This window comes from Phocoena phocoena, chromosome 13, assembly GCF_963924675.1.
Source record: "Phocoena phocoena chromosome 13, mPhoPho1.1, whole genome shotgun sequence".
NCBI classification, from domain to species: Eukaryota; Metazoa; Chordata; class Mammalia; order Artiodactyla; family Phocoenidae; genus Phocoena; species Phocoena phocoena.
This window is the reverse complement of record NC_089231.1, coordinates 83563564-83590855: the sequence shown is the minus strand read 5'-3', so window position 1 is coordinate 83590855 and position 27292 is coordinate 83563564. Positions and strand designations below refer to the sequence as shown.

The 27292-nt window shown below is 60.3% G+C and overlaps 1 protein-coding gene across 1 annotated transcript; it reads right to left on the bottom strand.

The window, feature by feature from the left end:
* Positions 1 to 389: 389 nt before the first annotated feature.
* HIP1R (huntingtin interacting protein 1 related) lies at positions 390 to 27292 on the bottom strand. Its single transcript, XM_065889276.1, has 32 exons — positions 27200 to 27292; positions 12258 to 12321; positions 11682 to 11824; positions 11378 to 11434; positions 10225 to 10305; positions 9788 to 9864; positions 9441 to 9502; positions 7486 to 7626; positions 6723 to 6780; positions 6547 to 6622; positions 6275 to 6415; positions 6114 to 6175; positions 5800 to 5872; positions 5537 to 5720; positions 5368 to 5456; positions 5160 to 5276; positions 4968 to 5069; positions 4536 to 4730; positions 4179 to 4326; positions 3945 to 4031; positions 3495 to 3602; positions 3230 to 3366; positions 2850 to 2960; positions 2531 to 2589; positions 2284 to 2314; positions 2141 to 2203; positions 1684 to 1784; positions 1457 to 1562; positions 1215 to 1338; positions 1075 to 1136; positions 733 to 939; positions 390 to 437 (listed from the first exon to the last, which is right to left on the bottom strand). The coding sequence occupies exons 1-32, from the start codon at positions 27290 to 27292 to the stop codon at positions 390 to 392; spliced, it is 3207 nt and encodes a 1068-aa protein (XP_065745348.1).

The following is a 27292-nucleotide window of genomic DNA, read 5'->3' as shown; positions in this document are numbered from 1 at the left end:
AACAGGTGATGTCTTCCCCGTGTCCCCAACAGCCAGCACAGACTGTGTTCTAGTCACCTCTAACCTCAGACCGCACACCCCCTCCAATGGCCCTGCTTTCTGGTGTGTTGCACACAAACTCACAAAAGATCTAACTCAGAATATTAGAAATGCTCCGTGTGTTTCCTGAAGAGCTGTGGCTCAGGCCTGCTGGGTCCTGGCTGCTCTGAGAAGTTCCTGTTACAGGTAACTAGGCTCTCGTCCGGGAAGAACTGCTCCGGTCAACCCCGGTCAGCCTTGAGCCCTTGGGCGCTCAGCGAGGGCTGGGCCTTCTCAGAGGCTCCTCAGCCACGAGGCCCAGGCCTGGCCGTCAGCCTCCCCGCTGGACCCCTCGGGCGGGGGGGTGGTGGCTAGTAGTTGACGAGTGGAGCCGCGTAGCTGCCATCCTTTTTGTCAAGCTGCAGGAAGTCAAAGGTGAGGGGCTCGGTGGCCACGGCCAGGAGTGCCTGACATACCTTGTGCCGGGCCCCAGGCACCCCGCCGCTCCTTGGCCCTTGCCCCTTCCCTGGCACGAGGCCTTGGCACCTGCTGTGCTCCCTGCGTTGCTGGGGCCGCGTGTCTGCCCCAACTGGTCAGTGGCTTCTGACTGTCCCCAAGGCCCGCTGCCCCACAGGCCAGTGAGCAGAGGCTGGGACAGCACTCCTGGGGCCCCTCTGCTGTCACCACCCCCCCACCCGCACTGACTCCCCATACCTGCTGGTCCTGCCTGGGGGCCACACTGGGCTTCTGGGCCAGGGGCGGCTTCTTGGAGGTCCCGCCGCGGGGGGCAGCGCTGGGCCGGCCGGGCTCATCCACACCGGGCGTCCCCACGGCCCCAGCCAGCATGTAGTGCTGCTTCCGCAGCTCGCCCAGCCGCACGCGCTCCACCTCCAGCGTCTTCTCCAGCTCCAGGACCCGCACCTGCAGCCCGGTGTGCAGCCGCTCAGCAGGCCCACGGCCTCGCCCCAGGGGCCCTCCCGCCTTCCCGGAGCTCAGCCGTGGGCGAGGGACGGGGGTAGGAGGGGGGACTGGAGAGGGACAGCCGAGGGCGCCCACCTGGGTCTCCATCTCCTGCTTCTTCAGCTTGATGAGGGAGAGGCCGGAGAAGTCCATGGTGTCTGCGGCCAGAGGGGAGTGGGTAAGCGTCTGGGCACCCGCCCCCAGCCCGGCCGCTGCACCGGGGCCCCAGCACTCACCTCTGTCCTCTATCTGCTCCTGGCCCGACCTGGTGGAGGCCACCACGCTGGCGGCCATCTCATTGACGGCGCGTGAGCATTCCTGCAGGCGACTCAGGTGTGGGCTGTGCTTGTCGGCCTTCACCTGGGGGGGGGGGGGCAGGACGGCCTGCTGGCTGCACCACCCTCACACCCACGGTCTCCCCACCACACGTGGTGCCGCCGCCGTGGTCAGGAGCCCAGGAGCCCGAGGGGAGGCTCACCTTGGAGGCCGCCACCAGCTGGGCTGTGCTGGCCGCGATCTCGTGGGAGCAGACGATGAGCTCCTCGTACTTGCCCGTGTGAAGCACCACCCTGTCTGCTGACTCCCTGGGGGCAGAGCCGGGCAGGGCCTGGGTCTCCGACCCCCTGGACGGCAGGCCACCTCAACACCCCTCCCCAGATCCTGAGCACCACACACCCTGCTGCCCCCCGACCTGAGGCGACATACACCAGCTGCGTGGCTCCCCAGCCCACGGCCTTGGAGGCGGAGATGAGGCCTTCCGTCCACCTAGAATTCTTGGCGTAAAATTCCTGCTGCGTGGCTGCCCCCTAGTGGCGACAGGAGGGCGGGGCGGACCAGTCAAGGACATCCCGGGTGGCAACAGATCCCCGCCGGTGGGCCCCCCTCCCCTCACCCTGGCCACTAGGGCGCATCCCTGGGCCGTGGAGGATTGGTCTGGGATTCCCAGTACGCTGCATGCACTGGGAGGGCCCGTCAGCACTCTGCACACTCAGGCGTCTCATGCCCAAGAGTAGTCCCGAGGTGGGCTCAAGCCACAGGCCGGGTGATCCGCGACGGAGAGGGCTCTGGAGTCAGGAACCTGTCCCTCCATGGCCTAGCTGTGCGGCCTGCCCGCTAGGGAGGGGGTCCCACCTGGCCCCATGAGACCAGCGGCCCAGCTCACCCTGCCGCTCTCCACGATCTCCTTCTGCAGGCTCGTGGACGTTGTCACCAGGAGCCGGATGGCCTGCCAAGACCAAGACGTGTGTCATTCTTGGGGGCCCGGCCAGGCACAGGGCCCGCCCTGGGTCCCAGCCAGCCCCTCACCTTCATCAGGTCTGTGCAGGAGTTGAGGATCCTGAGGAGCAGAAGGGTGAGGAAAAGAGAGAAAAGGAGCTGCAGTGTGGCCCCAGAAGCCACGGGGGCGTCCGGGTGCTTGGCAGGTGGGCCCGCAGGGTCGGGCGTGCTCTGCGGTTCCCAGGCCTTCTTTCTGGAGAGCAGGAGCCCCTCCCCCCCATCTGGAAAAACTGGGGAACCCGCCCTGGGGCGACTGGTGGGCAGAAGTAGGTCTCACCTCTCATTTACCTCTAGCTTCACCCCAGAGCTGGCATGGCGGGCCTGGTTCATCACGTCCTACACCCGATGGCAGAGCTTTGAGTGGGTGGGGAGGAGGGCAGTGTGCGAGGAAAGGGGACACCCGCACTGGACCAGCCCCGGGATCAGCCACAGAGCCAGGGAGGTGAGGCCCAGGGCCCGAACACCAGGGCCCCCGCCCACCCTCCCACCTCTGACCTGCAGAGGCCGTCTGGCCGTCGCACGGAGGCTGAGTGCAGAGGGGGGTGCAGCCCGCACTCAGCCCAGCGCCCCCCGGGCTCCTGCACCCTGGTCCTCACCTCGATCCTCCGCACCGCATCTTCGATGGCCGCAGACGTGGCCGCCATCTCCTTGTCCACCACAGCCCCGAGTTCCTCCTGACGCACGTCCAGGATCTTGGGCTTCAGCTCCTGGGGGATGAGGGAATCCAGGAGTCAGAGGAGGTGGATTCCACCTCCCACCACCCCACAGAGCCTAGGAGCAAGACTGGGGCCGTGGGGCCCTAGAGGGTAGTGCTCTGTACCCACCCACCCCGTGTCCCACAGCTACAGGTTCTACATGTGAGCACCTATTCAGCCCAAACTGGAAGGAGATGCAGAGAAGCTAGGGACCCCAGCCCAGCACCACCGCCCCCCTCCAGACCCTGCCCCACACTGGGCATCCCGGCTGCAAACCTCACCTGGCCCAGCTGAAGGATGCCCTGCAGGGGGGTCTGCACCAGGCTGGGCCGGGCCTGCAGCAGAGCCTGCTGATCCTGCAGCTGCCTCACGAGCTCCAGAGCCTGCACTCCACACTCCCTGCAGGTGTCGATCAGGCCTGGGGGGAGAGGGCTGAGGGGAGCCGGCGCCGAGAACCCCGGGAGACCCTAGCCGGGTCTGACGCCAGGACCCCCTTTCCCGGGTCCACAGTAAGGAGCTCGTGTGACAAGCCCAGGGCGCACTTACGGTCAGCAGGGTCAGTGGGCGCCAGGTGGGAGGTGGCACTGCCGTGGACGATGGTGTCCGCGGCCAGGTGGGAGAACCGGGTCAGGGCTGCCACAAGGGCAGAGGCGTCTGTGCGGGAAGAATGACAACCCTTAACGCTGCTGCTCTGCAACAGGCCCCGGTGGTGCCTCTCCTGCCTGGCAAGCCCACACGGGCTCCAGTACCCCAGCTCTCAGTGGGAGGGGGCCAGGCCAAGGCCACACAGCTGGAAAGCGGCATCGCAGGAACCACCCCCAGGTCTCTGTGACCCCTGGCCTGAAAGGCTGATCTCTGGACCCGGGCTGGGGCTTCCTGGAGAGGCGCCTGTGGTGGGAAACTGCCCCGAAAGCAGGAGGCGGCAATGGCCCGTGGGCCCGGGTCGCCACCGCTGGCGGCCTCTGCCCTGCCCAGGCCGGCCCCAGCTGCACTCACCTGCCCTGGAGATCAGGTACTGGGCGTGGCCCTTCTCCAGGGCGCTCACGGCATCCAGGGCAGCCTGGGCCCTGCTCACCAGGTAGTCTGCCAGCACAGGGAGAACCGGTGAGGGGCAGAGCCTGGCCTGAGGCCCCGGCCCCCTCCTGCCCACCTCCGTCAGGGTGGGTGGGTGGGTGGGTGGGTGAGAAGTAGGGAAGGGTAACGCCCGAGCGCCTGCCGCCGTGGCCCTACCTGGAGAGCTGGTGCAGCGCAGGTGCAGGGGGTCGTCTAGCTTGCCCACAGCGTCCTGCAGGATGCGCTCGGCCTCGGCAGCGGTGCCCCGCAGCGTGGCAAACTGCTCATCCAGCAGCCTGCGCTGCAGCCCCTGCTCCTGAGACTCCTGGTGGGAGAAGGTGAGGCGGCGGCGAGCCAGCCGGGCCCCAGCGGAGACCCTTGCTGGGGAGGGGCCTTTAGCGAGAGGCCCTGCTGCACCCCGTGCCTGGGCTGCTCCCTCAGGAGCGGGGCACGCAGCTCACGATAAAAGGGAATTCTGCCCCATTCAGCTGTTAGCAGGGTAAGTGCGCGGCGGGGGGGCAGGGTGGCCCGCACCTTGTCTGCCAGCCGCCCCTGCAGCTCATCCCTCTCTCTGGAGCTGCGCTGCTGCTCCTGGTCCAGCGCCGCCTCCTTCTCCCGCACCAGGCTCTGGGCCGCCACCAGCTCAGCCTGCCGCTGCCCCACAACGCTGCTCAGTGTCTCCTTCTCCGCACTCAGCGCATCCAGCCTCGAGCTCAGCTCCAACCCACTCTGGGAACATCGGGCCGGTGGGCAGGGCTTCCAGAGGCCCCGCCTGCCCCCATCCCCACCCAAATCTACAGACCCTCCCTGGGGCCCCAGGAGACTGAAGACTGGCTGAGGGCCCAGGAGCGGGTCCTGTGCCCTGTGTACCCCCTGGGGCTGGGTCAGAGCCACACCCCAAGACCAGGGCAAGGCGCTCTGGACCACGCCCCGCTCTGTGGCAGCCCAGCCTGGGAGGGCCCACACCTGCTCCGCGTGGCTCAGGGCCGCCTGCACCCGCACCAGCTCTCCCGCCTTGGCCTCCAGCTCCCTCTTGAGCTTCTCTAGCTGGTCACTCTGCTCCTCCAGCTACGACGGGAGGGGACAGAACATCACGGGGGCAATGGAGCTGGGGGTCACGGGAGTCTACGGGGCAGGGCCTGTGATCGTGGGACGTACCTTCATCTCTGACTCCCGTTTCACCTGCTCCACCTGGAAGGCCAGCTGCTCCTTCACCCGCGCCACCTCCTCCTGGCTCTGCTGTGTCACCGTCAGCTGCTTGGCCGTGTCTGCGTTCTGCACCGGCGGGGACCAGGGACAGGCTCGGCTGGGCTTGCCTCAGGGCCCCCTCCTCCCACCGGCCCCCGTCCGCGCCCCCCGGGCCTACCTTCCGGAGCAGCTCGGCGTGTGTGGCGATGAGCTCGCTGTGCTTTTCCTTCAGCTTGTTGTAGCGCACCTCGGTGGCGCTGGCCTTCTCTGCGGGGGAGGCGGAGGCTACATCCGTGACCCCCAGCCCGGCGGCGTACCCCCCGCCTCACCCCGCCCCACCCACGCACTTTCCGCCTCCTCTCGCAGCCCCTGGTGGCGCTCGCCCTCCAGCTGGGCGGCGCGCAGCCGGGCCACCTCGTGGCGCAGCTGCTCGTTGTCCACCAGGGCCTTCTGCTTCTGCTTGCGCTGCTCCTCCAGCTCGGCCTCCAGAGCGTTCACCTGGCCCTTCAGCTGCGCCATGTACCGCTGCGCCTGGGCGGCAGAAGGGTGGGGTGTAGGTCCCCCACGTGGGGCAGCCGCCCGCCCCTGCGCTGCTGCCCATGCCCCTCACCTCCAGCTGGATCTTGTCCAGCTCCGTGCGGAGCGTCTCCACCTCCCTCTTCAAGGTCTCTATCTGGAGGTCCCTGGGGACAGAGGTCAGGCGGGGTCTTCCCCAGCCCACGTGGTCTTCCCCAGCCTGCATGGTCCCGGCGTTCCAGTTCACTCAACCGGGACGATCAGGGGACCCGGGCACGGCCACTGGTCCTCTCATCAGCACCCCCTCGGGATTTGAACATCTCAGGTCTGTGTCCCCAGCCAAGATCTTTCGGGATCACAGTTCCCAGAAGGCTGTTTCCCACGATGGTGGGCTCCCCCGGCCCTCACCTGTCGTCCTTCATGGAGCCATTCGGGGGTCCAAATGTCTGCTCAAAGAGGTCAGCCACCACCTGCCACGGCAAAGCACGGTGACCCCCGCCCCCACTCCCCCAGGCCAGGAGGGAGGCCCAGCCACCCCCAGTGCCCCCAGCGAGGAGGGGGCGGCTCACCGCTGGTTCCGCGGCAGGGGGCCCCGAGCCGATCTCGATGAGGTTCTCGGGCTCCTCGTCCTCAGGGGCCTCCTCAGGAATCACCACCACCGGCTTGATGTGCTCGGCCAGCGCCGAGGCCCGCAGGAAGTTGGGGGGTCCCTGAGGGGGCAGCAGGTGAAAGCGACCCAGCGCTCCCCCCAGCAGAAGGCCCTCCCTCTGCCGTTCCCACAGCCCACACGAGGCCCCACATGGTGCCCAGGCTGGCGGCGGCCTCTGGAGGGCGCAGGTACCTCGGGCAGCCGGGGGATCTGGATGAGCCGCTTGAAGTAGAGCATGTCAGAGGCTCTGCGGAAGAAGTTTCTGAGGCTGCGGGGACGGGGAGGGAGGCATGAGGTCAGAGGAGCCAGGCCCCAGCCCGGTAGCCCCAGCACACGCCGCCACCCTCCACCCCGCCCAGGGCTGGTACCTGTGAAACTGCTCATGGAACCGGTCCCGGTGGCCTTGCAGGGTGTCTGCCGGGAGGCCTGGGGGCAGGGAGGTGTAAGGGGACTCCCTCCTTGCTCACTGCTCTGTGCCGGAGACTTCAGATCCGCTCCCTCCCTTCCCCCTCCCTGCTCCTCCACATTCTAGAAACCATCACAGATTAGACAGATTACCTGCCACCTGGCTGCGTCCCACCCACCATCAGGAGGGCCCAAAGAACCCCCTATGAGGAGTTCAGCTCTTGACTGAGTGAGGGAAGGAACCGGTGAGTGGGACGGGCAGAACCCTGACCACAGCGCACCGCACCTGTCTGCTGGTCCGTCAGGTCGCCCTCCCTCGAGTTTGCCCAAGGTTGACACTGGAGCAGCTCACAGACCCCAGCCAGCAGCCCAGACCCTTTCTGAGCACTAAGGAGCCACCACGTGCCTCCCCCAGTCCTCCCCGCCAGCCCAGTGAGCACCCCGCTACCACCTCCGAGGCCAGGCGGTTAAGAGAACTGCAAACATGTAAAACTACGTGGCTCTTCCCACTAAATCTTTGTTTTGGAAAATAGTGATTTTTTTTTATAACAAGTATGTTATTTATGTTAGTGGGTAATGAGTTTATTCCTGTTATGTTTAATTAATAATTAATATCTTAAAGACTGCTTGATTCCCATCCCTGATACAGTCTATCAGCACAGCCCTCTGGGGCTTCGGCGGACCCTCGGGGCCGAGGCCGGCAGGGCTGGGGGCAGCGGGACTCACAGGAGTGCAGCTTGAACATGAGCTTGACCGTGTAGTGGTAGAGGGGGCTGCAGTCCTGGATGACCTGGATGAGGGGGGCCAGGCGGCACTGGCCCGAGGACATCTGGGACACGGCAATGGCCGTGTTGAGCTGCCGGAAAACTGTAAAAAAATAAAAATAAAAAAGGGGGGAGCGGGAGGCGCAGGGGCAGACCCCACTCTGCTTACAGGTATAGTGACGACCATAGTGAGGACGGCGGCTGAGCGCTGGCCCTGACCGTCATCTCACGGCACTGTCACAGCAACCTAGACAGCTGGGTTTGAAGACGGGGCAATGGCCTGGGTAACTGGCTTTACCAGTCCCAGCCGGGCGGTGGGACCCTACCCCAGGCCCTCGGACACCAACATGTTCCTCGAGGCAAGGAAGGACCCTGTGCACTGAAGCTGCCAAGGACCAAGGCCCAGCGCTCCCACAAACTGGGGTGACAGCAAGGTGGGGGGGCAAATGAAATGCAGCTCAGCTCGGCCAGCGTCTCTGGAGAGCTTCCAGGCAGTGGGCCCAGGATGCAGAGCTGGAGAGACAGGGTGACTTCAACAGCCCTGTACCCATGGGCTTCCAGCTCACTCTGAATCCTAGGGAAGGATGGAGGCCTAAGGCTGTGCAGCCCCAAGGCCTCGTTCTGCAGATGTGGACACAGGCCCGGGCTTGGTCAGTCTCACAGCAGCGGGCTCAGGACACGGTTCTGCAAACCCCAGTGGACCCCAAAACCTCACTTGCATTCGGGGTCAATCTCCCCTGACCTCGAGAATCAGCCTTTCATCCGACGGACCAAGTAGGAGGGAAAGAGACAGACATACTGCCACCCCCAACGGGCTTGCTCTCTGGAGTAAGGAGAGAGATGAGCACGTGACACCCAGGGCGGCCCACGTGGGACACGGTTCCAGATGGGTGGCCCCCAACCCGGGCCTACTCTCACCTTGCCTGGGGTGGGGCGATCTGCAAACCTCCGCAGTGACACAAGGACGCCTGGGAGGGAAGGGATGCGGAGGAAGGCGCCAAGTGCTGTCCCTCACCCGCTTAAAACTTAATTACATGTCACGTCAAGTACATTTTCCTTGTAAACAATTAAAATACAGAATACTATTTTGCATTTTAAAACACAATGCAGCCATTTCTCAGCTGAAGGGCATTCAGGACATTTCCCACTTGCGGCTGTTACAAACCTGGGGCGGGGAACGCCCACTCCCCTCACACTCTCAGGGAGACGCTGGCACAGGGGGTGTGGGCACTGGCTGTGGGCTTTCTGCGCCTCCCATCGTGGCGACTGGAGAGAGGCCCATCTCTGCAGCACAGCTGCCCCCAGACTCACCCAGCCTCAGGGTCCAGCCCCCGGCGCCAGGAGGATGCCCAGGCACCTCTTCCTCATTCCTGGTTTTCCATTAAAAAGGCATTTGCCTCTCACTCTCCCGTGGAGAGCGAGAGAGCATCGAGTCACCCACAAGTTGTTCTGAAGCTGCCACTGAAAACAATCACCTCCGCAACCCCAAGAGGGTGAGCCCCCTGAGATTTCCTGTTCAACAGCTACCGCGTTCCTGGGCTGGGAAATCTGACCTGACTCAGAGGCCTTTGACAGCAGAGAACGGGCAAGAAGGTCGAAACCAACTGCCTCGGGGCAGGCTCAGCTAGGAGGTGGATCGGGAACCTGAAGAGGTGGCTCCTGGCACCCCCCCGGCAACCCCCCACCCCGCACCTTGGTGCCAGAGTGGGTATCCTTCGGCCGGGACTGTTCCCTGGACGTACCGCCTGCCTGGTGTCCTGCAGGGGCGGTAAAGGCCTCTCCGTCCCATGCTCTGGGGGCACCTGGAGGCCCTATGACCTGCTCCTGGTGGGAGTGTGGTCCCAGGGGGCAGGTGTGTTCAAGAATGGCTGGCCCCCAGAGGCAGCAGGCCCCGGGTCAGCCCCTCGGCTGGCTCACCTGATTCAGAGAGCTTCAACGCACAGTCCATGTAATCGAACATCTCCACAGTGAGCTGGAAGCTACGGGGGAAGGAGGAGGGAGAGATGAGAGGGAGGGGTGCGGGGCATGGCCCTGCGAGAACCCCCAGGCGGGAGGGGGAGCACAGTCCACGCACACGCCCTTGCACGGATGCACAGACGGCAGTCCTTCAGCCAAAATGCCCAGCTCCAAGTAAGCCCCATCCCTTTAGCTTTAGCCACAGCTCCTGGGCACGTGACGACCTCCAGCCCCAGAGAGAGCACGGCCCCCGGTGGGAACCTGGGTGAGGAACGCCGCAGGAACAGACGGGAAACCGGGGGACTCACACGTTGTTGACGTCGGTCCCAGCGGCCTTCTCCAACACCTCGTCTGTCACCTCCAGGCCCGCAGGGAACTCGGGGTGCTGCGGAGAAGACACCCCCACTCAACCGCAACCCCTCTCAGCTCTGGCCCAGCACCACTTCTAGCTTTTAAGGGAGGGAAAGGGGCTGGAAAAGCCCCCTAGCCTGTGGAGCCACCATCTGCCCCGGGCAGTGACTACAGAGACCAAGACATAGAGGATGGGACGTCCACCTGGAGCTGAGGGCAGGGCTAAGACCACCTCCCGCGCTGGGAAACGCCTCCGGGCCTTCTGACTTCCCTGCCGTCTGTCCCAAGCTCCCCCTTGGGTCAGGTGGGGACAGGACAGATCCCACCCTCTGAGACATCTTGGAGGGAAGAGCCCAGGGTCCCACCAGCCCCACGATTCCCCCGAGGAAACTACCTTGAGGTGGAAGGATATCTTGGTCAGCAAGAGTTTGGTGTAAATATTCACCAGCTGCCCATATCGGTCATGCAAATGGCCCTGTGGAGAAAGGGCCCTGGGTAAGGACACACTGCCCATGAGCTTGCCCAGGAACCCCGCATGGCAAACAAGGCGAGGCTGGAAGATGCAAGATGATGAGCAGGGTGTCAATCCTTCAGCCTCCCACACTGTCACTTATTCATTCAACAACCATTGCTCAACTCACCAGAGGTGGCCAACCTTTCCCAAGGGCCTCTGCCAGCCCCCTCTCTGCCTATCGCTCCCTTCTTCTCACTCTTGCCAGAGAGACTCTCGGGACAAGAGAGCTCCTCGTCCAGGGCAAGAGGCCAATTCTGAGGTGGGACGCTCTATTGAAATGCTGGTGGGGGCTGGGGAGGTACGTTCCGACGGGCGCGTGAACACATCCTCCCTGCAGCCGCCTCCAGACACCACGTCCCCTGCGGCCACGCCTGCTGGGCCCACATCTGCAGATGGCACCAGGGACGCCACCTTCCTTACTTCAAGGGGTGTCCCCTCTGCAAGCCGGTCAGTTCCCAGAGGCCACCTGGCCCCCGCCCCAGCTGCTGGGGCCCCAGCAGTGCTCCCAGAGGGCAGATAAGGCCAGAAGCCCTCTCTCCACTCAGGGGACGCCCCTAATTCCTGAGGGTCATGGAGTGGATCTAGAATACAAGCTCCTGGGGCTCTGAGACTTCACTGTGGACGAGACACTTCTGGAGAGCCTGCTGAAAATGCAGACTTCCAAGATTCAAAAGCTGCCGGTCTTGGGGGCTCAGAGTCTGCACCACTTACCCAGACTCAGGGTGGGGTAGTGAACTCACAGGGACTGAAGGGCTGCTGATTTCTGGAGCCGGAGGGCCCGTTAGGGATGTGTTTGGGACTTCTGCGCCAGGCCTTAAAAGCAAGGCTCAATTTCATCTACTGATGCTCATCGCCCGCCGCCATGGCCCCACTGAACACGGCTCTAACTGTGCTGGGAGGAGGAGGTGGGGGGCACCACTGCAGGTGCTCTGTTCCCCCCTCGGGCCTGTGTGCCAAGCAGGATGGCGGTGGACTTTCCGGGTGGTGTTGCTGGCGAGGCGCTAAGGCCACCATGCCTGCTCCCCGCACCTACCCACAAGTCTCCGATCTCCCGGATGTTGCTCCGGTACCGCTGGCAGTCATGCAGCACCTGCCCAGAGGGGGAGACGAGGAGGGAGGATGAAGGAGCCAGAGCCTTCGTCGGCGGGGGGGGGGGCGGTCCCGACACTTGCTCCCATGTACAGGGTGCAGGCAGCAGGCAGGGTGGGCCAGCCCGGAGCTGAGGGACACAGACGCCGGGACAGCCCTCATTTCAAAGGATGCAGCTCTGGGCCTCCCTGGGGTGTTCAAGAGGCGGCAGACGGAGGGCCCGGGCCCCTGGAACAGCGGCTACTCACGTTGGGGTGCCCATCTCGAAGGACCTTGTGGAGGACGTGGCAGAACTTCCAGCTGAGGATGGAGCTGCTGGGAAGCGGCAGCCCGATGGCATAGGACCAGAAGGTGAAGGCCCCCTTCTCGTGGTGAGTGCCCAGGATGATGCCTACCAGGGTCAAGGCCAAGTGCAGGCAGCAGGGACTCAAGCGTGGGGGAGGTCGGGTGCTCAGCAGGTACAGCTGAACTGGGCGCAGAGAGGCGGGTGGAAGGCTGCCCTCCCCGCCCCACACCCCTGCCTCCGCCTCGGCCACAGCTCACCAAGAGCTACGGCTCTCAGCCAAGCAAGAGAAAGGGCAAGGTCATGGCCCACGAATTTAGCTGGGCCCAGTGGCCTAAGACAATAGGTGGCCTTCCTGAGATGGGACTCAGAGTCTGGAAGGAGCTGAGCGAGGCTGGCCCAAGGCCACAGGGGGACACCCCTCATCAGGCCATCTGGTGCGCCCACTGCTCCCCTAATTCACTTCCCCCACATCCTCTTCACCCTCCCCGCCTCCCCTGGGGCCCAGAGGGACGGAGGCCGCTGGCAGCAGGGAGGATACGCCGGGCATGCTTCTCCTTCACGGGGGCCTCCTGGGTGTTGATGGCTTTGCTGATGCTGATGGCCTGGGAGGGAACAGAGGAGGCAGAGGTCAGAAACCCACCCGGCAGGCTTCCTGGAGAGACCACCCAAAGGGGGAAGGGGCGACACACAGACAGGACCGATCCTTCCAGGCGGTTAAAGGCGAGAGTAGAGATAAGGGAAAAATAGAAATTCTCTAACCTAAGCAAACCAGACCACTCAAGGCCACCACCACACAGAGCTTCCAGAGGCCTGGGAGGTAAGGACGAAAGCGACCCGATGCCACCACCACACAGAGCTTCCAGAGGCCTGGGAGGTAAGGACGAAAGCGACCCGATGCCGCCACCACACAGAGCTTCCAGAGGCCTGGGAGGTAAGGACGAAAGCGACCCGATGCCGCCACCACACAGAGCTTCCAGAGGCCTGGGAGGTAAGGACGAAAGCGACCCGATGCCGCCACCACACAGAGCTTCCAGAGGCCTGGGAGGTAAGGACGAAAGCGACCCGATGCCGCCACCACACAGAGCTTCCAGAGGCCTGGGAGGTAAGGACGAAAGCGACCCGATGCCACCACCACACAGAGCTTCCAGAGGCCTGGGAGGTAAGGACGAAAGCGACCCGATGCCACCACCACACAGAGCTTCCAGAGGCCTGGGAGGTAAGGACGAAAGCGACCCGATGCCACCACCACACAGAGCTTCCAGAGGCCTGGGAGGTAAGGACGAAAGCGACCCGATGCCACCACCACACAGAGCTTCCAGAGGCCTGGGAGGTAAGGACGAAAGCGACCCGATGCCACCACCACACAGAGCTTCCAGAGGCCTGGGAGGTAAGGACGAAAGCCGGCTTGTGCTGCAGGAGAGCAACTCTGATCTGAAAGCTGCGTGTGATTCCTTTTCCCCAGAAGGCGTAGCCCCTGGGCCCCAGGGGAGCCGCCAGTCCCCGCAGGACATCCTCCATCGGGTCTCTCCTCTGGGAGAGGCTGCTGTGGCCTGAGCCCTCTTGCACTCCACCAAAACATGCACGTCACCCCTACTTTACCACGGGGCACGGCCTGGAGACATGAGGCCTCACAGCTACTTTGTGGAAAACCAGGATAAACCAGGTCCCATCGCCTGTCCACATGCATCCTGGACGAATCCTGACTCAGCTCCCACCCCCACCGACACAAACAGCGGCCGCAGCCCTGCCAGGGGTGGCAGGAAGGGGGACCCGCTTAGCACACATGCTGCTACCACTCAGGCCCTGAGCAAGCGGCAAACTCATCCTCGATGCAGGTCCCCTCCCACCTCCAGCTGCTGGAGTCTTGTCTCGTCCCCCTTAGTTCAATACCACCTCTTCCGAGAAGTCTTCCTGGATGTGACTGCTCCCGCACACAGGCTCAGGGCACTTACTGTCACCCCCATCCCACTCACCCAGGAACCGCCGCCGGCCCTGGGTTTACTTATGGATATGTTTTAATTCTGTACCTGGCGGCAGGTCTTGTAAGCCTCTGTCCACCCACCCAGCCCTGAGCTGGGGGCATCTGTGCTTGTGGACCGAATGAGAAGAGCTGCCGGTGCCATTGGTGGGAGGGACAGGATGAGGTCCCTGACCAGTGCAGACTCCTCTCTAGGTCAGCCGATTCTCCCACGTCTCCCACAGGTCCTCCACCAGGGCCCACACTGCCCCAGGCCATCCAGGGGGCTCGCTGAGCAGGGCAAGCTGTGCGCTCACCCTGCAGCCCGGCCCTGCGTGGACTTGTCCACAGCAGGCCCAGCAGTGGCGGGAGCGGGACAGGGCGGAGAGGCAGCCCCGAGGGGCAGCAAGAGCTTTCTTTCTTTTTAAACCAGAGGCCACTGTGCTCTCCACCTCTGGCTTGGGAACAATATTAACTGCCCCTGCTGGGCAAGGAGGCGACTTCTCTCATCTACAGTCTGCTGTGACCCTACTGTGGTCCTGCTTTGCAAAGCAGTGAGATTCCCTCTGTAAGAAAAGCAACCCCCTGAGAGCCATGGCCGCGCTTTCTGCTCAGACTCACGGACCTAGGAGCTGCTGGGGGCTGGGCTAGCCCCTCGCACCCACCCCAGCAAGGCTGGCTGACCTCCTTTCACACACAGCGCCCATTGTGGCCATTCCCCGGGGCTCGGGGAGAGCGGGTCTGCAGCACGCAGCACACCAGGCCCCTGGGACACGGACGACTCTCCCAGCATCAAGGCTGGGCTGGGGGAGTGGCTCTGGCCTCGCAGTACCGGGGTCCTGAGAGGAACGCAGACAGGCTCTGGCACCTCTTACACTCCAAGCCTCAGCGAGCCAGACACGAGGGCTCCCTCACCATCTGTTCTGTGTTTGCCAACTCGGCCTCCCCGAGGCCCCAGCGCCTGCCTTCCCTCCACAGGCATCACCGTGAGAGAGGCCGGACCCCGAGTGTACCGTTCCCGGCCCCGTGAACATCACGCCCTGCCAGGCAGAACTCTGCCCACAGCAGCAGCGATGAGGACAACAATCGACAACCAGCAATTCCCGGGCACTTGCTCCCCTGCGCCAGGCACAGGCAACACGCTCCCAGCAGCAACCCTAGCGAGTGGGCGTGGCCCCACTTTCCTGATGAGGAAACTGAGGCTCAGGGAGTTGGGGTATCTCGTCCGTACAGCTGATAAGGGCAAAGGCAGGTCTGGCTGTGTCCTGAACGTCTGCTATCCAGCTCCCAGGCACCTCCCTCCAGTACAGGTACAGAGCTGGGAAGAGACACAAGCCCATAAGCCGGGAGTGCCTGTCTCGGGGAGGGTGTGTAACCCCATCCCCCAGCTGCCCTGACACTTGAGCTGGCTCTGATGACTGCCACCTGTTCAGAAGATCCCAGGCAAGAACAGAGCAGAGCCAAAGTCACACAGGCAGAGCAAGCTACCCAGGAGGCCGGGGATGCAAAGATGACACCTGCAGTCCCAGCAAGTGCTCTGTCCTCCGCAGATGCCCACGAGGGGCGTGCTGACCCCCCTCCCCCCCAGGGCCTGCAGCTGGAGAGCAGAAGCAGAGACGCCCTGAAGAGATGGGCTGGTGGGGCCGGCGGCCCAGGGTAAGCATTCCCACCGCGCAGCCTTCCCCAGAGGCTGCTGGGCACAGGTTTTTACTTCACCGTCGGTCCAAATGTATACGGAGCGCCCTCACGGCTGGGCCCTGGACCCCCGGAAAGAGTGCCTGCCCCTCCCCTCTGGGGAATCTGCTCGCCTGTCCCCTCCCTGCCGCCACTCTACTTAAATCTGCCGATTTATGCTTCTCCGTGTGGTCAGCACCCAACAGTGTCTTCCTTATTTGTCTCTTGTCCTCCTCCCACTCCCAGCCCACGTCTACGCCATGGGGGGGAGGGGAAGGGGGGAGGGGAGGAGGGGAGTGGTTCCGCCTCTCTGGGGCTGCTGTGGCCCCAGCCCCTAAACGGTGCCTGGCACATGGAAGGTCTTCAGAGGCAGTGAGGGAGGCTCCCGGGCCCCAGAGAGAAGTGGTGACTCAGGCACACGGGAGTCTGTCTGGCCCCCTCCGCCCAAGCGGTGCCGCCCGCTCCCCGCGCCGGCTGTAGGAACAGGGTCCCTCCCGGCGGGAACACGGCCCTGCTGTGTGCAGGCGGCAGATGTGTGGACCGGGAGGCCTCACAAGGAGGCACAGTGCTCACACAGAGGCGGGTCTGTAGACACTGCACAAGCCTGCTTTTCCGCCAGGCGGGGCAGCCAAGCCCCGTCCCAGGAGGGGGCGGCAGGCCCCAGGGATGCCCGTCCCTCCCCTGCCCGTCCTGAGCGGGCTGCAGAGGCGGGGAGAGCACTGGGGCTCCTCTCCTCAGCCCTGGAATCTGTGCTGGGCGACTCTGACGTGGCTTAGCTCCTGGGTTTACAGTCCAGGTGCAGCTCTGACCGCAACATCTGGTTCCATCTACACAAGCATGGCATCCTCACACCAGCCCAACGAGCGACTGTAGGAAGCCTGAAGGAGGAGGGGCGGTCAGAGGGGCACCGGGGACCATCGTGTGGGCTCTCTCTAGCTTGCCAGCCTGCAGAAGGCTTCCTTCCGCCCTGGTACAGGGGCAGTTCTGACAACAGCATGTATAACCCCTCACGACAGGCAGGATCAATTGCCATGGAGAGAGCCTTCTGGGAGACAGAAGCTTCGAGTGGAATGGATTGATTAGGGGGCCTGGGTGCCGAGATGGACGAGCCAGAGCCGGAGAGAGAGGGTCCTGGGGGGGGCGGGGGGGCAGGTGGCGACCGTCTTGGGGATCTGTTTATCTGACTTCCCACTCGACCTCTGAGTGGCCATGGATCGGGGGCAGGGAGCAGCCAAGCAGGACAAGAGCGGTAACGGTGGGTCTGACACCCCCAGATATGCCCAGGGGGGCTCTGGGGGAGGGAGCTGGAGGGCGGGCAGAAGCGCTTCTCAGAGCCCTGAGGGTGGGTGACTAAACAGTGTCACGGCCATTCAGACTACCGCTGCTCCTTCAGTGCTGGAAAAATCCGAGCCCAGGCCCAGGGAGCCACCTCCCAGCGAGGGGCCTGACCCTCCGGAGGGCGGCGGGGGACAAGGCCGAGGGGTGGAAAGGCTCTAGCAGCCTCTGGAGACACAGCCAGAATTGCTGGCACCAGGAAGCTGGCAGGAGGCATATCTCATGCCAGAGGCCAACAAACTGGCCTCAGTAAATGAATAATAAAATGATTTCTATCGAGTTCAGCCATGTGCCAGGCACCGGGCCGAGCACCTCACATTATCATCTCGTTTAATCTCCTAAGTAACCCTTGAAGCATGTGGATGAGGGAATCAAAGCTCAAGGTCACAATGACGAACACAGGCACTATTCTAGGCACTGTCCCCACAGAGACAACCCTCCCCCGTTAAGCCGGGTCGAGCAGGCTGCTGGCTCTGTAGACTGTCCCCTCAGCCACCACCGGGTCCCCGCCGCCTCTCTCACTGGGGGAGGGGCCGGGCTAAGGGAGTCGTGCGCCAGCACGCACGTCCTCTGGTGCCCCCCTTTGTCCCCCTGCAGGGACCCAGCTCCCGAGGGCCTGGTGTCACTCAGGGAGGACCTGGCCCAACTCCAAGTCAAAATGCAGGTTCTGGATCCAGGATTCGTTCAAACCGCAGGTAAGAACAGCAACTGTGTGGCACCGAGCAGCTCAGGGGGCTCCCCCACGGCTCCCCCATTCCCGTAGGCGAGGCCTTTGGACCCTGGGGCCCCCTCTGGGCCTTCAGCTCGGCTCCCTCCCAGGGCGGCTTCTGTCCTGCAGCCAGGGCGGGGACGTCTGGGAAGGCCTCTTACAAGGGCCCCACTGGGTCCATGGGAGCCAGAGCCTCAGGACACACCTGCCCCTGCTTCCAGGAACAATCTCGTTCTTGTTCGTCACATAAAAACCCCATCTGGTGCCAGCAGAGGCCCTGGGAGTCAAGCCTGAGGAGGCAATCCCCAGACCAGGCCAGACAGAGCCACCAATGGCACTTGTTCCTGGACAGGAGACTCCCAGGGACACACGAGAAAGCATCTAGCTGCTGGTTCAGGAGAGGCGCGACCCGGCTGAGGCAGCGGGGCCGGGGCAGGCGCCCCAGCAGGTGATATTCCCAAGAGCCTTGGCACCTGCTGTGGACTTGAGACAGAAGCCTTGGGGTGTGGACACCGTCAGCGAAGCCGGGCAACCAAGCTGGGACGCTCTGGTCAGCAATTGCACACAGCAAGCCCTTCCCTGCCCCGTCGCCTGTGGGGCTGCATGCCAGACAAAGGGGGCCCAGGAAGAGCCACGGGGAGAGGACGGTCACTGAGGATAGAGCAGGAGAGCGGTGCATGAGGCCACAGCCCGGTGCGCCCCAACGCTGGCCACACCATCCTAGAAACCCACAGCCCCTGCAGGGGGTCAGAACCAAGTGACCGCAGAGGCTGCAGCCCTGGACGTTCTCTGCGAGATCCGACGTCCTCCAGGCCGTGGGGAGCTCTGCACAGCAGAGGAATGTGGACTCGGGGAGACCCCTTCCCCAGGAGCCCATGTGAACGGGGCCAAATACAGGTCTGCTCACCCAGTTCCACCATTGCCAGCCATGGCACCCCAGCGCACAGGCCCCGGTCCCGTCCACTCCGACCCACAGGGGCGCCTTCACTTTAGAAGCTTCCCCTTCCCCGTCTGGGAAGCAGGAGCAAAAAACCCTTGAACTCTTTGAGAATGCAAACATACACAAAGTATGTCTGGAACATCTAGCTTTGTTCTAGCCACACCGTCTTCCTTCTGTTCCTCAAACAGGACAAGCCCGGTCCCACCCCCAAGCCCGGCTGTGCTTCTGGGGTCACCCTGCTCTGAGTTAAAACGCCCCTCCTGGGGGGGTCTCCCCCAACCATCCTAGCTAAAGCAGCCCTCCCTCCACACAGATAGCTTCTTCCTGGTTACTTTCACCCAGGACATTTATTCCCTGAAACTATCTTTTTTTTTTTTTTTTTGCGGTACGCTGGCCTCTCACTGCTGTGGCCTCTCCCATTGCGGAGCACAGGCTCCGGACGCGCAGGCTCAACGGCCACGGCTCACGGGCCCAGCCGCTCCGCGGCATGTGGGATCTTCCTGGACCGGGGCACGAACCCGCGTCCCCTGCATCGGCAGGCGGACTCTCAACCACTGCGCCACCAGGGAACCCCCCTGAAACTATCTTGTTTACCATGTATTCTGTTTCTACCTCTGACCCCTGAACAGACGTACTTGGTACAACAAATCCTGTTGGTCTTGCTACCTGCTGTACCTCCAGTCCCGAAACCCGTGCCTGGAGGTCAATAAATCTTTACTGGATGAATGAAAGAGTGAACACTTGAATGAACGAAAGCTCTTTCAAATATAAGTACTGGTTAAATTCAAGGCAGTGTGTGTGTCTCTTTCTCTAGCTAATAATTTATCCACTAGAGTTATATAGTAAAGGCAACTATAAAACATTTTCTATTTTTAAAATCAACCCTGAAATGAATCAGACTCAATCCTCCTCATTCTGTTATCATGACGCGCTTCACGGTGGCATTTGGCAGGGACAGAAAAACATCCTTCAAAGAGCCGGGTCACAGGGACTGGCAGAGAGGTGGGTTATCCTGCTTTAGTGTTCCCAAAGAGTTGTTTGAAGGACAGAAAGATCTCATTCAAATGCTTTGCCACCTCAAAGGCCATTGATGAAACCAAACACAGGATTTCTGTAGCCGAGGAGGCGGCTGAATGCGGTCTCAGGCAAAGCGGTGGGGGGCTCTGGGCCAGAGGTCTGCAGCTCAGTCATTTCAGCAGAGGGAAGTCAGTGCGGCAACACCACCCTGCGATTCAACCGTCTCTTCCCTTTATTCACGTCCCCCAGTGCCTGCTCTGTCCGGGCCTCTCAATCATTCGACCATTTATGAAACTGCAGGGAGGGCCGGCGCTGCGGCCACGGCTCCTCTGCAGGAGCCCTCGGCAGGATCCTCCCATCCACCAGCATGCGGCTCACTGGGGGACACTGCCACCTCTCCCCCGGGCTCTGCAGGTGACACATGAGGAGGAAGAGATAGGAGAGGAGGACGTGGCCCGAGTCCCGCCTCCAGGAGGGACAGGGAGCCAGCCTGGGCAGCTCCTTGCCTGGGCCCTGGTGACACCACTCCATAGACCTGTCTGTCCCACAAGCCAGGGGGCTGAGCCACTCCCTGGCGGGAGAACCTAATGCACTTGAAGGTTGTGTTTATTTCAGCAAGAGGAAAAACAACTCCACCTCTACTAAACTTTTCTCCAAGAACTCAGTCTTTCCCTGCAGTGGGAGCCATGGCTTTTTAGGCCTCACTGAGTGGCAGCATCAAAAAAGGGAGACCCACGGGCCCCCGTGGCACCCATTTATTCAGCGCACGCACGCCGAGCGGGTCCCCCGAGCCGGGCAGTCCTGGGTGCTAGCACACAAGGAGCCAACATTGTCCGTGCCTGAGGATCTTGGGGTTCAGAGGGTAGTGCTTAGGGGCTTGGAGGGGGAGGCAATGCAATCCCTTCTCCGTGACCCTGGATCTAAACACACGCCCGACCTCACGGCCGTCCACTCCTGCCGGTTCAGCTGCAGGGTTTGGGGAGATGGGAATAGTGGGAATAATATCGTGAGAACTAGGGCAGCCTAGTAAGGCTCGGGCAGGAGGAAAGCGGTTGACGGCTTCGCAAACAAGGTGATATTTGAGTCCACCCTGGAGTCAGGTGGAGCTGGGGGGAGCGGGCTGGGGGGAAGGGTATCACTGACAGCGCGGCCGGCTGGCAAAGGCTCTTGAGGCCCCAGCTCAGGTTAGCCGGCTGCGTTTCCCTGTCCCCCCGCCAAGCAGGCCTAGACTCGACTCCAGAGTTTCCACTTCGCGCTGCTGGACTCAGTGCCCAGGCAGGTTTTATTCACAAATGGGACGCTGGCCTGGGGGCAAGGTCAGGAGGGCCGGCTTCCCCCAACCTCCCTGGGGCTCCTCCCTGGGGCACCTCCCCGGGGCTCCTCCCTGGGGCTCCCCACTGGAGTATCTTCCAGAGGACGGTGTCACCTGGAAGCAGGCCCTGCCGTCCTGGAGAACGGGGCACCGCAGGATCGCTCTTCCAGGAACGGGCTGCTCCCCACCTTCCCAAGTCCGCCCAACCCCCGTGGCGGATCTACTGCCCTCCCCAACAGCCCCAGCTCCCCATTCACAGACGCTCAACTAGAGGCTCAGGGACAGAACCAAGGGGGCATCATTTCCATTCCTTCAGTCCAGCCCACCTTCCCATACACAACGTAACAGCCAACAGCCGTTCAGTGCAGCATTCACTCCGCCCCAGGAGCTGTGTCATCCTGCAAATCCTCCATGACTCGGGCACTACTATCCATGTTTCAGACGAGGAGACTGAGGCACAGAGTCTCGCTCTTAACAGCTCTGCCACAGCACACCTGTTCATCTCCCACCTCCTTCGTCAAGATGAAAACCCTTGGAGGGGATGAGAATGAGCTTCATCTTCCCGTAGCACATCCCAGAGCACCAGAAGCAAGCCCACATGTACACAGTAAGTGGTCCCTCGTGAACGCGTCGTGGGACAAACGTACAGAGATGGGGAGGGGGAGGGGAAGGACGAGCAGCCACAACCCCACCCCAGCCTGAACCAACAGGTCACCGGATACCCGGGGAGCCCAGGGGGCCTGCGGCAGGAAACCCCAGGAACCAGGAAGTCAGCAGCTGCCCCGAGCATCACCAAGCTGGCTGATGCGGCGGCAGCAGGTGGAGGGTGCCCGAGGGGCACGCGACAGCAGCGCAGCTGGAAGGAAGGGCACGGCTCACCGCCCGCCGCAGCTGGCCCACCTCCGGGGGCCGGGGAGGAAGGCAAGTGCCGCTGGGGCAGCTCACTCGAGGCTCTGCAGGCAGCATCCTGGGAGGCGTGAGCCTGGTTCTTTCCCTCCTCCTTTTCAGAAAGCCTCGCTCACCTCTGTTCTCTGGCCATTCCACCAGCCTGCAGTGGGTGCCAGGCCCCTTGCCCCTGCCCTCAGGGAGCTGACCGACGTGGGCAGAGCTCGGGGGGTGGTTCTGGCTTTCACCATGTGGTTTAGATTTCCTCCCAAGCTTGGGGGTAGGGGAACTTTTTTAAAATAAACATTTAAATGAGGCCCAGAAAGGGGTTGGTAGCTAACAGTGTGGTAATGCCACATGAAGACATTAAGGGAGCGTGTGTAACTATTCACAATAGCCAAGACACGGAAACAGCCTAAATGTCCATCGACAGATGGATGGATAAAAATGTGGTATGTATATATATACATATATATATATATCCACACACACAATGGAATATTATTCAGCCATTAAAAAGAATGAAATAATGCCATTTGTAGCAAAATGGATGAACCTAGAGATTATCATACTAAGTGAAGCGAGTCAGAAAGAGAAAGATAAATACCATACGACTTCACTTACATGTGGAATCTAAAATACGACACAAATGAACCCAAATACAAAACAAAAACAGACTTACAGACTAGAGAACAGACTTGTGGTTGCCAAGGGGGAGGGGGTGAGGGAGGGAAGGACGGAGTTTGGGGTCAGCAGATGTAAACCATTACATATGGGATGGATAAACAACAGGGTCCTACCGTAGAGCACAGGGAACTATAGTCACTATCCTGTGATGAACCACAATAGAAAAGAATATACACATATAACGGAGTCACTGTGCTGTACGACAGAGATTAAACACAACATTGTAAATCAAATATACTTCAATAAAATTTTGTTTAAAAAAGGCAGTGTGCATAAGTCTGCCTGCCTGGCAGAGGGGGTGTTGGCATTTGTGGGAAGGGAAGTCAGGGCAGAGGAAACAATGTGCAAAGGATGGGAGTCCAAAAGACTATTGCCAATTTGGGAACAGCCTTCAAACCAGAAACTCAAGTTCCCAAACACCTGTGTCCTGTGGCTTGCCTTCAGTAATGAGATTCTAAAGAATTCCTGGCTAGGGAACTTTAAGAAAACAGACCGGGCTTCCCTGGTGGCGCAGTGGTTGAGCGTCCGCCTGCCGATGCAGGGGACATGGGTTCACGCCCCAGTCTGGGAAGATCCCTACATGCCATGGAGCAGCTGGGCCCGTGAGCCATGGCCGCTGAGCCTGTGCATCTGGAGCCTGTGCTCCGCAACGGGAAAGGCCACAACTGTGAGAGGCCCGCGTACCGCCAAAAAAAAAAAAAAAAAAGAAAAAGAAAATAGACCTATGCGCCCAGGACTCCAATCCAAGCCAAATCACTCCAAATCTCCAGCATTTAGACACAGAAGAGTTTAAAAGCGCCCCAGGTGATTCTAACACCCTGACGTCCAATCCAGTAGCTGCTGGCCACGTGTGGCTAATGAAGGCCTGAAATGGGAGCCCAAATTGAGATGTGCTATAACAAACACAAAACAGAGTTTGAAGACTTGGTAGGAGGAAAAGAATGTATAATTCATAATTTTTATAGTGATTACGTGTTGGAGCGGCTATATTTTGGATACACTGGGCTAAATAAAATATATGATTAAAGTGAATTTCACCTGTTTCTGTTTGCGTCTTAGTGTGGTTAAGTAACCTAAAGACGATACACGTGGCTCCTATTCTGTTTCTACTGGACAGCGTTTTTCTAACGTGAGCTGGCCTGAGAAGCCCTGAGTGTCAATAAATGTTAATTTTTACAAGATTGCAGTTCCACAGAGGCTGCAGAAGGGACACGCCACTGACCTGGAAAATTGGACCTACGAACAGTTTTCCACCTGCTGCTCCCCCCTCCACAGCTCCCACCCCACCAGAAAACCCCTAACACCTGCGGAGCTTTACCCCCGAATGCCTGTATCTAATGCCCTTCTTCCCCGCCGGGCCTGGTGTACTGAGCAGCGTGGCCCCTCTCTCATCCTAACCTTACAGGAAGCTTTTGGGCTCTGTTTCCATTTCCTGCAGGGGAAACCGAGGCCCAGATGGCAAAGGTGCACTTAGACAAGGAAGAAGCAAGGTTGGAGTTTAGCATTTCCAGGACTCCAATCTGCTGAGTCCTCACCCATGCTATACCTCAAAGACGGATCTCCTCCCTCATGGAAGGTATGAAACAGTTCTCTCATAAAGCTTTTTGGGGGTGGGGAAGGGAGAAAGATGGCTAGCTGACCGTTTGCAGAGCACTGTACTACGTGTTTTGCATCCTGTAGGTATTCATGGCCCACTGCTGCTGCAACAAATGGCCACTGTTGGCTCAGTGGTTTAAAACGACACAAGTTTATCATCTTACAGTTCTGGAGGTCAGAAGTCCAAAACGGGTCTTCCGGGGCTAAAATCAAGGTGCCAGCAGGGCTGCGTTTCTTCCTAGAGGCTCCGTGGAAGAGTCCACTGCTTTGCCTCTTCCAGCTTCTAGAGGACGCCCACGTTCCTCCAGCTTCAAAGCCAGCGATGTCCGGTGGCGTTGTCCTCACCTCACACCACCCTGACCTCCTCCCTGGCCTCCCTCTTCCACATTTAAAGGCCCCGTGATTACACTGGGCCCACCTGGATAACCCAGGCTACGCCCCCTATTTTGAAGGTCAGCTGATGAGCATTTTCTTACCCAGGGCTGTAACATATTTACAGGTTCCAGGAATTAGGACGTGGACATCTTTGAGGGGTCCCTCTTTAGCCCACCCCACCATTTCTATCCCTTAAAACAGCCCTAGGAAGTAGATGGAGTTGTCTCTATTTTTATAGACCAGGAAACAGGAGTTAAGCACAGGCTAGCACTCGGGTGTTGGTTACCGCTCTCCATGATACCACACCATCTTTTTAACGAGACAATCAATTTTCAGGTTCAGAACATACAGGTATACTGTATGCCACACTGTTCTGCATTCAGGATACTACAACAACAAAAAGCCAATACAATTTTGTCACTTCCATTTTGAAAAGGGGTTTTATCACCAAAGGGACTAAAGTCTTGGGGAAGAATAGACCAGCTTTCTGGACAGTGCCCCTGGGACTACACACACGCACTCACATGCCCACATCATACAGCAAACACAAGTACCTGCCACGCGAAGGACGCATGACTGCCCCCTTCCTTCACACTCCCAACTGCGGCGGGGAAGGAACCTTTTTGCAAAACAGGGTGTGGCCAGTCAAGAAAGCAAATATGGAAGCATTTTTCCTCCTCTTGACCCAGAAACCCAGGAGGAAAAGCGAGGCTGGCGGGATGGTAGGGGACTTAAGTTCTAAGGAAACCAAAGTGCGCCTCTGCTACACAGGACGCTGTGGTCAACGTGAAGCCACAGGCAGTGCAGATCAAAGGGAAGGTGTGTCAGTGGGTCGGATATACTATTTTCTGTCCAGAAGGAGACCTGTAAGCGGCAACCTCAGCTCTCCTCGTCCTTTCCACCAACGAGGTCTGGCTGGCAGCTCACTAGATATTTCTGGGAGCGATCTAATTAAATATTAACCATGCACAAAACCTGATTCCTACATCCCTCAATAAGTCACTCTGAAGATAATCAAATCTAGACACTGAACCTGAATTCCATGTTTCCAGAAAATAGCCCTGGAATGGGTAAATCCTATGAGATTCACCTACTAGAAAGAATTATTCATGAGAAAAACCCAACCAGCAAAAACAAAACACCCTCTTGTTTACCAAACCAACCACCAGAATAAGTTGTCCTGTATCAGAGATGCTTTCTCTTTGACCTTCAGAAAGCTTGCCCTTGATTTATAACAATTTAAGAGTAAGATCAATGAACTTGGCCCTTTAAATTCCATCTCCTCTAGGTAGCAATCTGACCTCTTTATAGCTCCTCAAAACCACAGAAAAAAACAAAAAAATCAGTGAATGAATAAATCTTCTGACAACATCCAGATTCTCCCTGCCAATTAACATTTTCTCCCCTTCCTTCCGCAAGTTTCTGGCACAATTAATTATGTATTAATGATTTTAAATTAAATGCCACATGTGTTTTTATGACGGGCTATCCGGGCTGAAAATACACCAGGGGCCAGATGATGACGATGACCACAAAGGCTAAATTAGTAATTTGCGGCTCAGCTGGTTCAGCACTAGTCTTTTATGGAGCCAAGGTTTTGTCATTTTCCTTGTTAATCTCAAGCACAAAGGTTAGATGTTTCCCCTGCATTTTTTTCTTACTTCAAAACAAAAGTTATTGTAGGCTGCATGTGCCAACTTGATTTGAAAGACACCACACAAGTCACCGCTCCTGGCAGGGAGAGGTGGGAAGGACCTTGCTAACGGCAGACACAAATGTCATCATCCTACTTTAGACAGGAGTGAGTGGGTTCCTTCTGGCTTTTGGGTTTTGTTTTCTGGGGGTTTTTTTGGCCGCGTCGTGCGGGATCTTAGTTCCCAGACCAGGGATTGAACCCGTGCCCCCTGCACTGGGGGCGTGGGGTCTTAACCACTGGACCGCCAGGGAAGTCCATGGTTTATTTCTAAAGTAAAAATTTTCTGCTGTTTCAGTCCTGGTTGACTTACTTTGGCAAAAAACCCAGTATGCTCCCCCCCTCCCCCAGGCATAAGAATACCTCAGTGTTTGTCAAATAAAAAGGAACAGAAAACCAGAAACAGCAACGCCCTCATCAGTGTGGTCTCAGCAGGAACACATGGACAAATACACACCCCCGTCATTGTTTCATTTTTAAAATAACCCTCCCAGGATAGGCCACCCTCTGGAAGAGATGCGGGCGCGTGGGAAGTGCAGGAAGGGAGCCCTAGGAAGTTTCTGTCTGTCAGGCGCCGTCATTTAATAAGGGGGTGTGAACCTGTTTATACGTGGGCCAGCGCTCGGGCAAACAAGTCTGGCTACAGACGTGAAACTTTTCGCCCAGCAGATAATAAGATATTGTGCGGCCCTGAAAAACAGCTCAGGAGAAAAGGAAGCAGGGAGTTTCCTTTAAGGAAATGCATTGCATCTCCGAGGAGGGGGCATTCTTTTAAGCCGTGGGAAAAGTAGACGGAACCCGGGAGAGGCGGCGCGGCCTGGGCGGAGAAATCCAGTCGGGCCGCCCCGGCCGGGCGCACCCGGGCCCGGGACGCACCTTGACCCCACCTGGCCCCCAGCCGCGTCTCGGCTCCCTCCACCTGGCCCCTCCCAACCCTCGGCTCCTAGCCACCTCGGTCCCCGGCCGCCTCTCAGTCCCTGGACACCTGGTCCCCCGGTCGCATCTCAATCCCCGGCTTCATCCCAGTCCCCTGCCACCCCGGTGCCCCGCCACCTCGGGCCCGGGCGCCGGCTCGCGCTTCCGGTTCACCTGCGCGCGGGTCGGCTCGGGCGGCGAAGGCCGGGGAGCTGGGTGGCCGCGGCCGAGATGCGGCCGGGGGCCCCCAGGTGGCCGGGGAGCAAGGGGTCCGGGGAGCGGCCCGAGCTCCCGGCGCTCTGGAGGCGGGCGCAGGCCGGGCCCCGAGGGACGCGTGTGAGGGGAAGGGGGGACGGCGCCGCCCGCCCGCCGCCCCGCCGCTCGCCTGGGTCTTGTCGAACTGCTCGCGCTCGGCCTCCAGGCTGTGGCCAGGCCTTCGGCTCAGCACCCGCGCCGGCACGTTCTTGATGCTGTTCAT

Coding starts and splice junctions, on each gene's coding strand:
- HIP1R (XM_065889276.1), bottom strand. CDS start 27,292: ATGAACAGCATCAAGAACGTGCCGGCGCGGGTGCTGAGCCGAAGGCCT. Junction 6,623..6,722: donor TTCCATGAGCAGTTTCACAG/GTACCAGCCCTG, acceptor CCGTCCCCGCAG/CCTCAGAAACTTCTTCCGCA. Junction 1,339..1,456: donor AGCTGGTGGCGGCCTCCAAG/GTGAGCCTCCCC, acceptor CCCCCCCCCCAG/GTGAAGGCCGACAAGCACAG.